General features: G+C 31.6%; 1 protein-coding gene across 1 annotated transcript; it reads left to right on the top strand.

Moving 5' to 3' along the window:
• Positions 1-3,866: 3,866 nt before the first annotated feature.
• LOC133193813 (calpain-A-like) lies at positions 3,867-14,128 on the top strand. The gene is made up of 16 exons (XM_061329746.1): positions 3,867-4,091; positions 4,833-5,041; positions 5,691-5,822; positions 6,113-6,315; positions 7,478-7,655; positions 7,881-7,946; positions 8,175-8,248; positions 9,397-9,560; positions 9,885-9,986; positions 10,679-10,779; positions 11,178-11,386; positions 11,876-11,934; positions 12,099-12,206; positions 12,405-12,472; positions 12,737-12,966; positions 13,991-14,128. Exons 2-16 carry the CDS (start codon positions 4,853-4,855, stop codon positions 14,007-14,009), a joined length of 1,902 nt encoding a protein of 633 aa, XP_061185730.1. The 5' UTR covers positions 3,867-4,091; positions 4,833-4,852; the 3' UTR covers positions 14,010-14,128.
• The last annotated feature ends 1,513 nt before the right edge of the window (positions 14,129-15,641 follow it).

The following is a 15,641-nucleotide window of genomic DNA, read 5'->3' as shown; positions in this document are numbered from 1 at the left end:
GGAAAAATACTTTATAATTTTATGAACGTATATTTTTATTTACTAAATTTTTATTTCACTATTATTTAGTTGTTTGATCTTTTGACAAATGAGAATTGTTATGTTTACACCGTCTTGTTAGTTGACTGTTAAACTGCTCATATTAGAAGATATGTAGTGTGACTCATCATAGAAAAGTAAGTTCTTCTGATATCTACTAATGAGTAAAATATGTAGTTCATTTTTTTTCTGTCACTAACATTTTAAACCTTAAAAATATTTTCTTAAATGTAAATAAAGTATCTTTCTGTTATGTATTGGCCAATGTTAATGATCTTATTCTTTATAATTCTCTATGTGTATGTGTTTTTCTTTGTCCCCTTTTTAACTGACCACCATGTTCATTTTTCTTAGCAAGACTTGTATAAAAAGTGTAACCAAAGGGAGTAGCAGTATTACTTTACAGTACAATATTATTACATAAAGATAATAAGTGGCTATTTTTTTTGTCTATTTATGAAGTACTTGTTGTTTCCGAAGAGGTGTTAATTCCATAAGGTTTATCATTGTATTTATATATGTATATTTTACTTGTTTTACCTGTTCAAGTTCTTTGCAGTTCATATATAAGTAAAATATATCGGAGTTCTGTTTTACTTTTCCAATTGTTTTCATTAAGCTTCCATTCACAATATATTACCCAAAAAGAAAAAAGTCTTAATTTCCAAAGCCAATGGGCGTTTAACAGTAAGAAATACACTGTATCATTAAAACGCACCAAAACGATGATGAAGGCTTGAAAGAAGTCTAAGAAAATTTTGATAACATACTAAAAATACAAGTATAAATAATGAAATGTGAAAAAACGAACAACAATCATGCTCGGAAGTCCAATTAACCAACACAAATTGTGAGCAGAGCAAACACAGACCTATGAAAAAAGAGTAGGAATAATTTGATTTAAAATGTATTTTATTCAAATGAATGAAATGGATTGAACAGCAGGCATAAATGCCTATGATCGGAGTTATGAGGTGCCATGGAGGAGTGAGCATCCCCTGCCGATCGGTGACACAGCTCGTATGCCACTTTTCATGATCGAGTAAACGGAAATATCCGTAAACAATTCAGTGTGAAAGTAATAGAGTATAAATTTGTATAAAAGAATCACTTAATATTCGACCTAACGATAGATTGTATTTGCAAACAAATTCATTGTATCGACCACAAAATTTGCAAAATGTTGACTTTAAACGAGCTTATTGATAAATTATCCTTGTATCATCACCACGTTTAAAAATTGTTCGTACGTAGAACAAGCATTTTAAAACAGTTTCATTATTTTTATGATTCTTTAACCTAAAATATCCTATTCATCTTACGAAAAAGATTGATTGAAATATAATTCCTTATATATGATATTCAACTATAATGCTAGATATTTCCTCTTTACTAGTTTAAACAGCACAAATTGCCATGGTAAAATTAAGAATTCTGAACGAATGAATCTGTTTTGCTCAATATCATAATGCAATGTCTTACTTTAATGGTAAATTGCTGTACCAAGAATGATATTACTTTTATTTGTCCATGATTATTTCCAGAGTCATCACCAAAATCTTTTTGATATGGACAACAAACACGAGCTTTATTTAATACGTATTTTTTTCTAATATAGTCAAGGACTTAAGTCAACACACTCTCCCTCCTTATTTCCTTTTAACCTTCTGTTGTTTTGTAAAGAAAGCAACCCTTTGTTAGAAAGTGTTACACTTAAAGTGTTAAGCAGGAAGTTCAGCAATTATTCTGAAATGTGACAATGAACAGTTATTTCCGTAAATAATAATTTTTTGTGCGCAATTTTTTATTTTTTTTTTCAAGTAACAAGCAAATGTATTATCATTTTTAAAGTTCTCAAAGAAAATTTTTTTTTAAATATTCAATTATGTCAACAAATACAATTTGTTTTGTATCTTAAAGAAATGCCGCCTTCCTATCGTGTAACTGTTCCCTTACTAAATCAAGAACTTTTGACTCTCATTATTTGTTCACTTAGAAATTTCAAGGAACTTTTGGAAAATGTGAAATCACAAAATTTTACCAAAATCAATAAAATGAAAACTTACGACTTTTCAACTCTGTATACAACCATTCCCCACGATAAATTAAAGTCCAGGCTTTTTGACATCATTGACAGCTGCTTTTTAAATAAAAATGGAACTCGTAAATTTACTTACCTTGTCATTGGTCATTTGCAAAATTATTTTGTTAAAAAAACATTCTGATTGTACATACAAGTACTCTGAAGTTGATATTAAAAAGATGCTTGAGTTTCTGATTGACAATATCTATGTAGTTTTTGGAGACCAGGTCTTCCAACAATCTATTGGAATTCCCATGGGTACCAGTTGCGTCCCGTTACTAGCAGACCTATTTTTGTATTCATATGGAGCAGCATTTATTCAAAATCTTATACATGAGAAAAAGAAATCTCTTGCTGCGGCCTTCAACTCGACATTTAGATATATCGACGACGTATTATCAATTAACAGTAGTTATTTTCATTCATATGTCAACACAATATATCCCAGTGAGCTGTCAATAAAAGATACCACAAACTTAAGCCTAACACATCTGTTTCATATTTGGATATTTTACTAGAAAAAGACGTTAATAGTAATCTAACAACCAAGCTTTATGATAAACGTGATGACTTTAACTTTTCAATCGTCAACTTCCCTTACTTATGCTGCAATATACTAATACCCTTATCACCTGCATATGGGGTGTATATCTCTCAGTTCATTCGATATGCAAGAGTATGCTCTACGTATGAACAATATCTAAATCGAGGTAAGTTATTGACAAACAAGTTGAAACAAGAAACAAGAATACCGGTATTAACAGTCTCGATTTAAGTAATCATTTCGTAAGTTATATGGTCGATATTTGTGTACCTTTTTATGCCCCCCGTATCGAAGATTCGGGGGTGTATAGTTTTTGCCCTGTCCGTCCCTCTGTCTGTCTGTTTATCTGTTTGTCCGCAAAAACTTTAACATTGCCCATAACTTTTGATTGGTTGGAGCTATGGATTTCATATTTTACATGTGTATTCCTTGTGACAAAACCTTTCTTTGGGTACCATCATATTTGACCTTTTGACCTTGGAGTTTGATTACTTTTCATAAACTTGAAACCTGGCCATATCTTTTGAACGATTGGTGATAGGGCTTTCATATTTCACATGTGTATTTCTTGTGAGAAGGCCTTGCCATGGGCACCATTAATTTTGACCATTTGACCTTGATGTTTGACTTACCTTTGAAAATTTTTATCCTTTTCCATATCTTTTTAATGGTTGTTGCTGGGGCTTTCATATTTCACAGGTATATTCCTCGGGACAAGAACTTACTTTGGGTATACCAACATATTATTTGATTTGCATTTGAGAAAGTTTAACCTTCGCTATAAGTTGCCATACGGGGGCATCAGTGTTTCACAAATATATCTTGTTTATATTTATTTTATATGTATATAGGATATTAGCAGCAAACTTGTTCAAACAACTGAACTGTTACAGTGACATTAGCTGTGTGTCTTCGTTCCATACTAGAATGAAGTAAGGAAAGCGGGTATTTTTCTGCTGAGAGCTCGGGTGAAGTAAAGCTGTCAGTGCAAAAATTGCACAATCGATTTCTAGAGAAATGTTTTTATGTGTTTATTGATGCGTATCAATGTAATTAAACTTCACTGTATAGACACGAAATACCGCGGAAGAAAAATTATTTAAAAAGGCATTTAATCTATACAATATCGAAAACTGAGATTACCAGACAACACGTCCATATATGTATTTTGAATGTTAACCTGAAGTGTGTGTATGTTTGAATGTGACCTTTTTTGATTTTGAATTGACATAATTTGGCTTCCACGTTATATGAATCGAAGACGACATATAATTAGAAGAACATTAAAACCTGGATTTCCGGAAAGCAAGTCTAAAGAGTGAAGAAAAGGATTTAAGACAGTTGACCTTCAAACTTCCTCGAAGTGTACCCAGACCTTGAGCAAAGAGAAAAAGACATTATAGACGAAAGTGGCAGATTTTCTAGGTGCATATTTTTTTTTTCAAATAGTACAAAGTAAAGATTAAGAGTGTGGTAATCTGAAATATAGATAGATTCTAGTGTATATCTTATCATCGTGACTGCAGTTTATTTAATATTTTGGAGTGTTTTATTTCTATCTAATTACAGGCATATGTTTTGTAAAAAACAGGATATAACATTTATCTTTCTTGTTTCGGTCATTTGCATTGAGCTAATCATATTATTGAACCTGCAAACAAATGTTTATATTTCAAGATGGTTCAACCCATAATTGTTTACTATAGGCCTAGCCAACAGAAAAAGAATTTAAAACCATTATATAGATTTATGGAAACGATTTCTTTTAGGATTTTGATTTTGGAACTTTCGGTTTCTCACAATTTTACTTCCTTGTTTTGTTATGAGTATTTTATACCCGAAATAACCTGTAAGATTTATTTCGTTTGCTATCTCTATCTAGTTGTGAGTTTCCTAATGAAGTTAATATTGATATATTATTTAATATTTCTATCTTCATTGTGATCATTTATTATTATTTCTTGCATAATTTCTTCTCTGTTGTTTTACTAAAGATTGATGCAAGACAGTTCATAAATGATGACATATAGGCCTCCTGTTTATAAATACTCAGTTATCTCTTTATAAAAAAAAATGTATAATCTTGAACACAACCAAATAATTATATTGCCAACAAAAGATAAGTTTTTGAGTTCTGCCTTAATCAGAATATATTTTGACTTGCAGAACATCCTATATTTGGGGATATGTACAATCTAAACGACCTAGGTCAGTTTGAGAAGCATTTGGACTTTCGTAAAAATCCACAGAACTTCGATAAAGAGAGTCGCCCAAAGGTTGGTCCCGGGCAACATTACGTGGATTATGATTTTCCTCTAAAAGTGGCAATGGGGAGAGAGTTAGGTAGACAACATCTTGAATGGAAACGCCCACAGGTATGTTTATCTGACAGGACTGTTTCAGTATGATATATTATCCAGCAAGTAGTTTTCGTGACTTTTGAAGGGCTTTTCAAAGCTTACTATATCCATAATTGACTGATTTTTCAGAAAGGTAAATAAAATCTAGTTTAAAAAAAAATCAAAATAACAATTAACACGAAATACATTATGTAAGAGTCAACATTTTTAAGTTCAAATTTTAAAGAGAACAAATGTAAAACGCCTCTGATTACCGAGTATCATACATTTATAAAAAGTTATTTAAAGATGTCAAATTCCCAATTGAAAAAATGGATTCGAGACCATTTATATCCATTTTAGTTTTATTAAACTCAATTGTCTTCAAGTCTGATAGAAAGATGTTGTACTTCAGAGATTCATGGCTACTTTCTTTAATTTTAAAAACTTTGATTGATTGATTTTAATTGAAAAAACATTAGCAATAAAAATATTTATTTTTAATTTTTGCATAATTAAAATCTCACAAAGAGTTCACATAAAATTGATTTTGTATTCTTTTTTCTTACTTGATATTGTATTTTTAATTAATATATAATTATGCAATGTGTAAAGTGCAACTGATTAAAACTAACAAAAATGACATTAGCATTTCACTAGAAGATATACAATGTCTCTTTTCAAGGAGTTTGCACGTATTCCCTGCTTATTCTCTGAGGGAACTAGTCGTTATGACATTGGACAGGGATCTATAGGGACATGTTGGTTCCTGGCTTCAGTGTCTAACGTCGCCGATAAAGAACACCTCATCGAAAGAGTAAGCTCCCTTCTATGATGACATTTTCGTTATAGATATTAGACGTTAATTCAGTTGTTTGAAAATACATATAATGCATATATAAGTATCTTATCTGATTATTAATTGTATAACTTGATTATTGATTTTCATTCTATATATTAATTATTTAAGTTTATTACTGCTTAAAAACACGGCTGGAATGTTTTCTTTAAATAGTTAGGCACGTCAATGTTAATTTTCTTTTGACTTCAGTACTTGTCCTTCCATGTGTTCAATTGCGACATTTTTCAGAGGGGTTTTATTTTCAGATTATTCCAAATAATTCTTATCCTGTGGGAACCCCACAGTATGATGGGATCTTCCACTGTCGGTTTTGGAGATTTGGTCGCTGGGATGACGTTTTCATTGATGATTATCTACCTATTATTAATAGAAAACAAATTTACTCCGCTCATTCCAAAACTGATCATAATGAAATGTGGGTGTCCTTGCTGGAAAAGGCTTTTGCTAGGTATCTTTACATTTAAGTATTTATAAACATGTACTTTATTGTTTTATCAACCGCTGTTCTAGATGTTTTCCTGAAAGTCTTTTTCCAAAAAACATGAAAATATTCCAAACTCATCCGAGTCAAAGCTTAAAGATAATGTATATTTAAAAATATAATTATAGGAAAGACTGAATAAAGAATATTGAATTAAAAATTCATTCACATGGACAGATACTGCATGCTGTCATAAACCCATGCGTAAACGTTTGTCTCCGAAAGTATATTTATTTGGGTATCTGGGCAACTATCAAAGAAACCACAATTTGATCTATAAATCAAATATACATGCACATCAAATTGAGAATAAAAAATGTGCAAGTGAGCATGTGGCCCTTGGTCTCTTCTATGTTAGTACATATATTTCATATGATAAATGCACCACCATTCTGAAATTAAAGAAATCGCTGAAGTAAATTCTGTTTTAGAAAGACTTTTGGAGGATTTTGTGTAGAAACTGCGTTAAATTTTAAATCTATAATAAGAACTTGATGAATTTGTTGTCAAACCAAAGAAAATTTATTTTTTTTTTAACGTATAGCAATTTTGATTATGGAAATGACAGCTTCCTGAAATGAATCCTGCAAACTTTCATTAGTACTTTTATGATTTTTTTAAAACCCTGATCGGTCTGCTGGATAAAAATAAATATACCAAAACCTCACTGCACATCTACAAGATATACCAATAATCATACTCCAAAAGTTTTATGCTATTGCGTATGTTAGAAGTAGTTCTGGAAACCAGGATTTTGGTAATATAAAAGTTTTTGACCCAAAGGATAAAAATAAAAATTGTGAAACCTTAATGCATATCTTCACGACAATGCCAATCAGATTTAAAAAGATAAATTGGTTTCTGCTTTAAATATATGGCGCGACAGACGGATGAACAGACTGTCCTGGATAACAACAATATTCCCAAACTTTCTGTAGAAAATACAGGCATAAAAATTGAAGAAAGAAATACATGTGTAATTCAAATTATTATCAAAGTATTTAAATCCTCGAGAGTTATTGAAAATAATTTATTAACAAAAAATATTAATAATAAAATAAAGGTTTTTAATTCACATAGTTCTTTGAACAAAAAAGGTACGTGTACATTTTTCCAAATTATTCCCCAGGATGCACGGGAGTTTCCCGGAAGTGTCTGGGGGTACAGCAGCTGACTCCTACATGGCTTTAACCGGAGGAATTCCCGAGGACATCGTCCTAGAGAAAATGTCTATGGATCCCACTCAACTTCACACGCGTGTCAGGAATGCCCTTTCTTCAGGAGCCGCCATTACGTGCTCTGTTCCGGTAAAATTGCACTGACAAAAATCAGTAAACTGAAAACTGAATATTCAGCGAATGAGTTATATTTCAAAATTATATCTAATACAGTCAACTTTACCATATATTCTCACATTAAGCAAACAAACAGACTGGTGATTATTTGCTGAATTCTGACCATTTCTGCATTGGAATTTTTAATTAATATAAATTACTTAAAAAAATACATGTTCACTATATTGCATTTTACAGTCGGAATTTAACAACCAATATGGTTTGGTAGGACCACACGAATACACACTAACGGGTGCTGTAATGGTATGTAGATATAAGAAAAATATATAAGAGATGCAAGCAGTTAAAGAAGAAGAAATGCAAAAAAGAACATAATAAGTCATATCTCAAAAAACAATGCTTTTGTAGCTACTAACCTTCACTTTGAAACAGGATTGTTTTAAAGCCTTCTATATAATTACTTGATATTAGTACCTGAAAATAAAAATTTTTCTGCACATGTTCAAGTTGCAATGTTTATTTTGATTCCAGTCAAATGGAGTTCGATTATTTCGAATGAGGAATCCTTGGGGTGAAGCAGAGTGGAAAGGACCCTACAGCGATGGGTATATATATATATATATATATATATATATATATATATATATATATATATATATATATATATATATATATATATATTAGGGATGGCAATTTGCAATTGGTTAACCGGTTACTCGGTCGGAACGATGGTAATCGGTTAGAAAATCTGTAATCGGTTAGTCGGAAAAAATTAATATATGTGTAAATCTGAACAAAATTTCATAAAAAATTCAATTAAAAGATGCAAATAAAAATATCTGAAATGTTAGCATTTTCACCTATCTATTTAAGCTGATTCGGAGATAATTAAGGCTCTCCTGATGGGGATAATTTGTCAGTTTTCGAGATGTTAATTGTTGTGTAAACACCATGTCGTTACCCAACCTGTCTTGTTTTAAATTAAATGATCGTTGAGTACTGTGAACTGATTATAATGTGTACCTTACCTCTTCTATCCTTTGCCGTTACCTATCAAATAATATTTGCCTATTAAATAAACATTGTAAATTAAGTGATAGTTCGGACTTATTTTTGATAATGGTGACAATGCAGAATGAATTTGCACGACATCTCTTCTGAATTTTTTTTTTTTAATGTAAATGATACTTCAAGCATATTCAATGGGTTTCTTTCTTTCTCTCCCTCTTATTAAAATTAAAATAATGTATAATGAAATAATGTATATATCTGATAAATTATAAACATGCCGGTAATATTTATTTACTATATGTAACATTTTTTTTAATAGAGCTTACAATGAAGAAATATGTCGATAATTTTTGATACGATTAACCGATTAATCGGTCGGAACGTCTAGCGGTTAACCGATTGGCAATTCTGTATTCGATTGCCATCTCTAATATATATATATATATATATATATAGAGAGAGAGAGAGAGAGAGAGAGAGAGAGATCGAGATCGAGAGATCACCAATTACATTAAAACTTGTAGACAATTCATATATTCAGGTTTTCTAAGTCAACGAATAAAAAAAAATTACTTTGATACATTTAGAATGAAAGAGTGCCCCAGTTGTATCTTTAATTGTACAATGAATGTTAAAAAAATAATTTGATACATGTACCACAATACAGAATTACTCTACCCCCTTGTATTTAATAAGGTGATCATCATTAAAATGAATGTGAAATAAGAGTCCTGATTTATAGGAGTGACGAATGGAAAAGTCTACCAAAGTACTTTATTGAGGCCCCTAACAAAAATGATGGGGAGTTTTACATTTCACTGGAACATTTTCTTTATTTCTTTACAACTGTTACAATCTGTCATATCACACCTGACTTTGACAGAGATGGGTCTTCAGACAACCTTAGTAAGTCTTAAATTATTCAAATCATTCATTCTTTTTTTTTTTTAAATGAGATTGAAAAAAAAAATAAAACAAGTAGCATTCAGTAAAGCTTTACTTGCTGTGGAATGAATTGTATGTCATATATATATATATATATATATATATATATATATATATATATATATATATATATATATATATATATATATATATATATATATATATATATATCTTAGTAGGTAAAACTGATAATTAAAAATAATGGTTGTTTCAGAAGTTTTATTCAAAGATAACAAAAAAAAAAGACACGAATATAGACTTTTTCAAATATTTCTTTATTCAAAGAATACTGTACATCTCTTTATGGGAAATGGGAGGGCAAAGAGGCCGCAGGATTCAGAGAGAAAATAAACAATCCAAAGTTTCAGTTTGCAGTTGATGAAGCAAGTAAGCAAATGGTTTAAATACTGAATTAAATATTTAAATTAATGTATATACTATTCAACTAAATCTCTCCTTTCCCTGGTGTATTAATGAAATGTGAAGATAATGAACGTGCAGTAATCATGCTCAAAATTTCAATTAAACACTACAGATTGTGAACAGGGTAAGCATGAACCTCTGAAAAGAGAGGTAGGATCAGATGCCATGGAGAAGTGACCATCCAATGTCGATCGGTCACACCTGCTCCTTGTCATAAGATCGGATAAACAGAAAAAATCCGTAAACAATATATATGTATGTCATTCTCTGCGATGTCTTTTATTTCCAGTTCAATGGGATACTGAATAATCGCAGGAATGAAAATGAATATTGTTAATTGATAAAACGTCATCGATGCATCTTTTTTTTTAAAATAGAGAATTTAATTTTAATATGGGTTAATTCTAATTCCAGTATGAATTTCCCTAAAGGATAACTAGCATGTCTGCATAATTATCTTGCATGTAGATATAACTATCTTACATATAGACATAATTATCATGCATGTGATATAATTATCTTACATGTAGGTATAATTATCTTGCGTGTTGGCATACTTTTCTCGTAAGTTGACGTAATTTATCTTGGATGTAGGGGACAGAATTATGCCATCATAAACTACATAAAAATTTAGTATTTGTTTAAATTCGTTGTAGGTGTTGATGTATACGGAGACGTCCCTTTTGTTGTGCAGATCATACAGCGAACAGAACGAAGAAAGGCCAGTAAAGTTGGCATTCGTGCTGATCTATATAGGGTAGGGCTAAAAATTTGATATTATCGATAATCCCAATAGGTAATGGTTATGATTCGGTTCTTAAAGGTGTGTTTGAGGACATTTGGAATATATTACTACAATTATCTCCCTTTTTTTTAAATTACAAAACATAATTTGAGCGTATCAAATATAAAAAAATGTTGATGTAGATCAATAATTTAAATACCTTCAAGTTGATAGTCTTTAAATTTCAAACGCGGCTCATTTTGATTATGACAAGTGAATGGATAAAACATCATGATTATAATTGCTCAAATTGAAGTAAAAAATTCTCTTTTTTGTGGTGTCTCTATGTTTATGTAAACAATGGTGAAGATTTGGACATGCACATTCTTAATGCATTGATTAAATATACCTGTTTTACAACATTTTCTAAGGTTCTAGAAAGCGGATCCAATGGCCTCCTAGTTCTCCAAGAAGAGGGAACTCCTAGTAAAAATAATCATTACTTTGGAAGTGTCCAGACTTCTTTCCGGTTTTCTTTGAAGCCAGGTAGATACGTTTGCATACCATCCACCGGAGATCAGGGCAAGGAGAAGGAATTCCTACTGCGACTTTACAGTGCTGGCCCACTGGGGCATATCAAGTATTTCAGTTCTTAAATGTCAATATGTATTGTATTGGTTAGTTCACTGTTTTTTTCTGAGAATAATTCTAAATGCATTATGAAATTGTGTGTAAAATGAAGGAGGGGCACATGCCTGTATTGCAAATTTAGATAGTTCAATCAATCAAATAATCCCCACTCTTTGAATGTGTCACTGTCTTGTCCGTAGTGATAAACAGAAAGGGACAAGAACCATGAATTACATTATTCTCCCTTTTTGTAATTTAATTCAGCAATCATCACGTTTCCAATTGAAAAATGTCAGAACAGAAAGTATAATGATTATTTTTCCCTATAAACCTACTAGATTAAATATAAGAAGTCCTCTAATTCGAACACACGGTGTGACTACATCACTTATAGCTCGACATTTTATTTCTAGGCCTTACTTTATACTGTTATAACATCAATTTCCATTGTTTGAAACTCTCAATTCTAATGAAGTGAGTCTTATTTCTTATTCTTCAGAAAAGTAGATTCTGACACAACAGTTCTGAACTGCAATAAAGAGGGAACAGAGCAGTATAGTATGTTTTTTAAAAATAGAATTCTTTGACATTTCAATGACGTACGATGTAAATGGCGAAAATGTAGCTCATCTTTGACATTTCGTAAAATTACTTGCATATGACAAAATGCTTTAATGTTTATAATTTGAAAGTGTTCTGATAGATTTCTTGACCTTGTCTAGATCACGTGAAGTGTGTTACGGGTCAATGGACAGCTGGGTCAAATGCAGGAGGACAGATTAAATACAACAGTTTCCATACTAACCCACAGCTAAAGATTGCTATTCCAAGTATTAAAATTTGGTGCTTTTTTGTGCATGGAACAGAGTAAAAGTATACTAAAACTCAAAGTCCATCAAATAAACTATTACTGTGATGTTAATTAATCAATATAACATTGTACATGATTCAACTTTTGAATTATGAAATGACAATTACATCATGCTAGGGAATTTGTATACGCTATGAACAATAAAGTTAATTTTCAGGTTCACAGAAAGTGAAACTTCAGCTATTATCGGATCCTAAATATCCTATTGGCATCAAAATGTTTAAGGTAGGATTAATTTTACAATATTCAGTGTTTTCCAATGTACCACATCGCCCTGTCTGTGTTATTATTTTTAAGTATTACATCTTTTGTTTTTTTTTAATTTAAAATTTGAAATAACTTAAATTGGTAATTTAATGAGAACTGTCCAACTAAGGTAAACTATAAGAATTTTCCTCTAGTCTACACATAGACATTTCTGAATTTCTCCTAACTCACCTTCAAACAATAGCCTTTAGAAAGCATATATTTATGTGAACGTTACATCAGGTTGACGGAGACCCGGTTCCGGCGAGTTTGGATTGGCTACACAAACATTATGGCAGTGCTACTAGGACTGTTGATGGGGATGATGGGCCGTTCGTGAGTGGTACTTCTGCTGATGCTGAATACTTTCTGCTGTCCGGGGACTACCTATGTCTCCTTCACATGGATTTACCCAACACTGAGACGAAATTCGCCCTCGTCATAAGATCCACCACTCCCCTGTATGACCTTCAGTAAGTAGGATAAATCTAGTTGTAACATTTGTCATACATTAGATTATCAACTTGGTTTATGTTTTCTACATATATGCATATGCATGGATCTATCAAGATAATATCAAATTAATTATTAACCTTTATTTATTGCCATACATTTTTGTACGTCCCGCCGTCCGTTTGCATACGTCAATAAATCTTCATATTTTCGACTTTTTATCCAGAGATTAAAGAAACTTGTTTCAAAAAACTTGTCACAAAGTTTTATCTGGGTGAATTAGTTCATATCAGTTTATGGAGGTCATAAACCTTCTAAAAGGGAGCTAAGCTCAAAATAGAGAAAAAAGAAGTTGGGTTAGTTTTTTTCTATGGAATAAAGTGTTGTGGGAGGTGGGGGTGGAAAGCATCTTAATACAATGTTCCAGTTATTTCCAATAAATAAATATACATTGAAAACATGCTTGTATATACATGTACACAGGTACCACGATTCTCTTGACCCACCTTGTTCTAAGAAATTATCTTATAAGAAACCTTTAATGAGCTCACTTTCCAAATGGTGCAACGAACAATTTTAGTCTCTTCTGGATTATAAATGGTATAGACTTTTTCAAAAGAAATTCTTTAACAACTTTAATAAAATCTTCTCCATAGCATTTGCAGCACATTTGTTAACACAAAATTTCTGACTCTGTCTGTTTGTTCATCAATATATCTGCCATGATAGTGATTTTTTTTTTCTTCAAATAGTTGTTTTTCGAAAATTGTTTCCGAAATCTTGTCAACAAATCTTAAACTTGTGTATTCTGATGTATTGTTTTTACAGAAGTGTCACGAAGGATTTAATCCAGGGTGACAATTTACGTGTGAAATTTTGTTACAGTAGTAAAACATGGCTCAAAACTGGCCTTGGAATTATTGTAAAGAGATCAATCTCCATAATGATGTTGTGTAATACTCAGATGACTTAAAAGTAAAAATTTCAAGTTTATTTGTTGATAACTCATTATAATAAGTTTTATTTCAAATTTCTTCTTTCCAGAACATACCAAATGGAATAACAGTTGGAATTATGAAATGGAATTTCTTTTTGTGTTGTAGACGTGTTTGATGAACATTTTAGATATTTATTTTGCCTTCACTTTTTATTGTTAATTCTAAGTGTAAAAGTTTCAATGCATGGAAGCAGCTTTACCTGTAAATATCATTCATGTTATTCATTTGTTTTGTTTTAAATCAATTATGACGTAAGAGTAATAGTACCCATGCCAAATTTTTCTGTAAGATCCATGATTAGTAATATCTATTTCCTGTTAATGAAATCATTCATAAAAATAATATAACTGTACGTTAACTACGTTTTGATCAGAAATGTATTTATACATCCCTGATTTTTTGACAATAAAAAGTGTTTTACTATCTGTAGCATCTCACTAAAAAGCATAGTTACTTAGAAATTAACATTTTAGATTATCTGTTTGGACATGTATCATTAAAGTAAAATTAATTATAAAGTTTGTGTTATAATTTTGTTTCATCGTTCAGTAAGCCAGCGTCTTTAACATTGGATTAATATTAGAAAGTTTCCGTATATGAACCCGCTTCCAGAAATATGTTAAATCTGTGTCATAAGAAACCTTTTTTAAAACTGAATTTCAGTAAAGGTTTAACTTTCGTCCTCTTGTTTACGCATTGCTTTGCTTCCATACATCTGAGATCTCTCGGAGAAAAGTCAATCTGATGACTATCAAGGTCCAATGCCATGTAAAGAAGCAAAACAGATTGAATTTTCCCAGGTTTTAGGTTTTACAATTTTCAGAGTTGCCAGACTTTGGCTATCACTTAAAACATAAACATGACCTCAAAACTTGTTCCATGTCATATCAGTCAAATCTGATGTAATCGATATGTCATAGCTCTTAAAGCCTATAACTCGTATCTGATTGATTGATTGTGTGTTGTTTTACGTCCCACTGGAGAATTTTTCACTCATATAGAGACGTCACCATATACCGGTAAAGGGCTTCTATAAACCTTTACTCGGCACTCAGGGCCATTGAGCAGTGAGGGATCTTTATCGTGCCAATGCCTACCGTGACACGGGGCTTCGGTTTTTTAGTTCTCATCCAAAAAACACCATATATCGGTGAAGGGCTTCAAATTTAGACCTTTACTCGGCACTCAGGCCCATTGAGTAGTGAGGTATCTTTATCGTGCCAATACCTACCATGACAAGGGGCCTGGGCTTTTAATGTCTCATCCGAAGGACCCGAAACTTGCACTCCGATGTGCCGAGCGCTTGGCAAAGGTACAGTTGCAACCTTTTTTTTTTATCGATTTAGGTCAGTTGCGGTCGTGATTCGAACACACGACCTTCAGATCACGGAGCGAGCGCTCAAACCGACTGAGTAACTCGTATCTGGTGCAGTGTACATGTGAGTTGATTTTAACCTGTATATTAGTAAATATTATCCATCTATACAAACACCAGCACTCTTGGTTGGTCTTTCTTTATTTGGCAGAATCGAATAATAAATATGACATCAATTTACCCAAAAGCACTAAAATATACATGTACTGACAATAGCCAGGAATGAACAAAAATATTGCACATTTAGATGGACCATGTTTCTCAATCATTGACTTAAAGTTTCAAGCATGAGGTTAACCTCACTTACATACATGCCTTAAAA

Source organism: Saccostrea echinata, unplaced genomic scaffold (genome assembly GCF_033153115.1).
Source record: "Saccostrea echinata isolate AGI-Se365-2 ecotype Australia unplaced genomic scaffold, CSIRO_AGI_Sech_v1 ptg000028l, whole genome shotgun sequence".
In the NCBI taxonomy this organism is placed as follows: domain Eukaryota; kingdom Metazoa; phylum Mollusca; class Bivalvia; order Ostreida; family Ostreidae; genus Saccostrea; species Saccostrea echinata.
This window is presented reverse-complemented; position numbering and strand designations above follow the sequence as displayed.

Excerpts from the sequence above, each read along its gene's own strand:
- LOC133193813 (XM_061329746.1), top strand. The coding sequence starts at position 4,853 with ATGTACAATCTAAACGACCTAGGTCAGTTTGAGAAGCATTTGGACTTT. Across the intron at positions 5,042-5,690 it reads TTGAATGGAAACGCCCACAG|GAGTTTGCACGTATTCCCTG; the intron begins GTATGTTTATCT and ends TCTCTTTTCAAG. Across the intron at positions 11,387-11,875 it reads GGCCCACTGGGGCATATCAA|AAAAGTAGATTCTGACACAA; the intron begins GTATTTCAGTTC and ends CTTATTCTTCAG.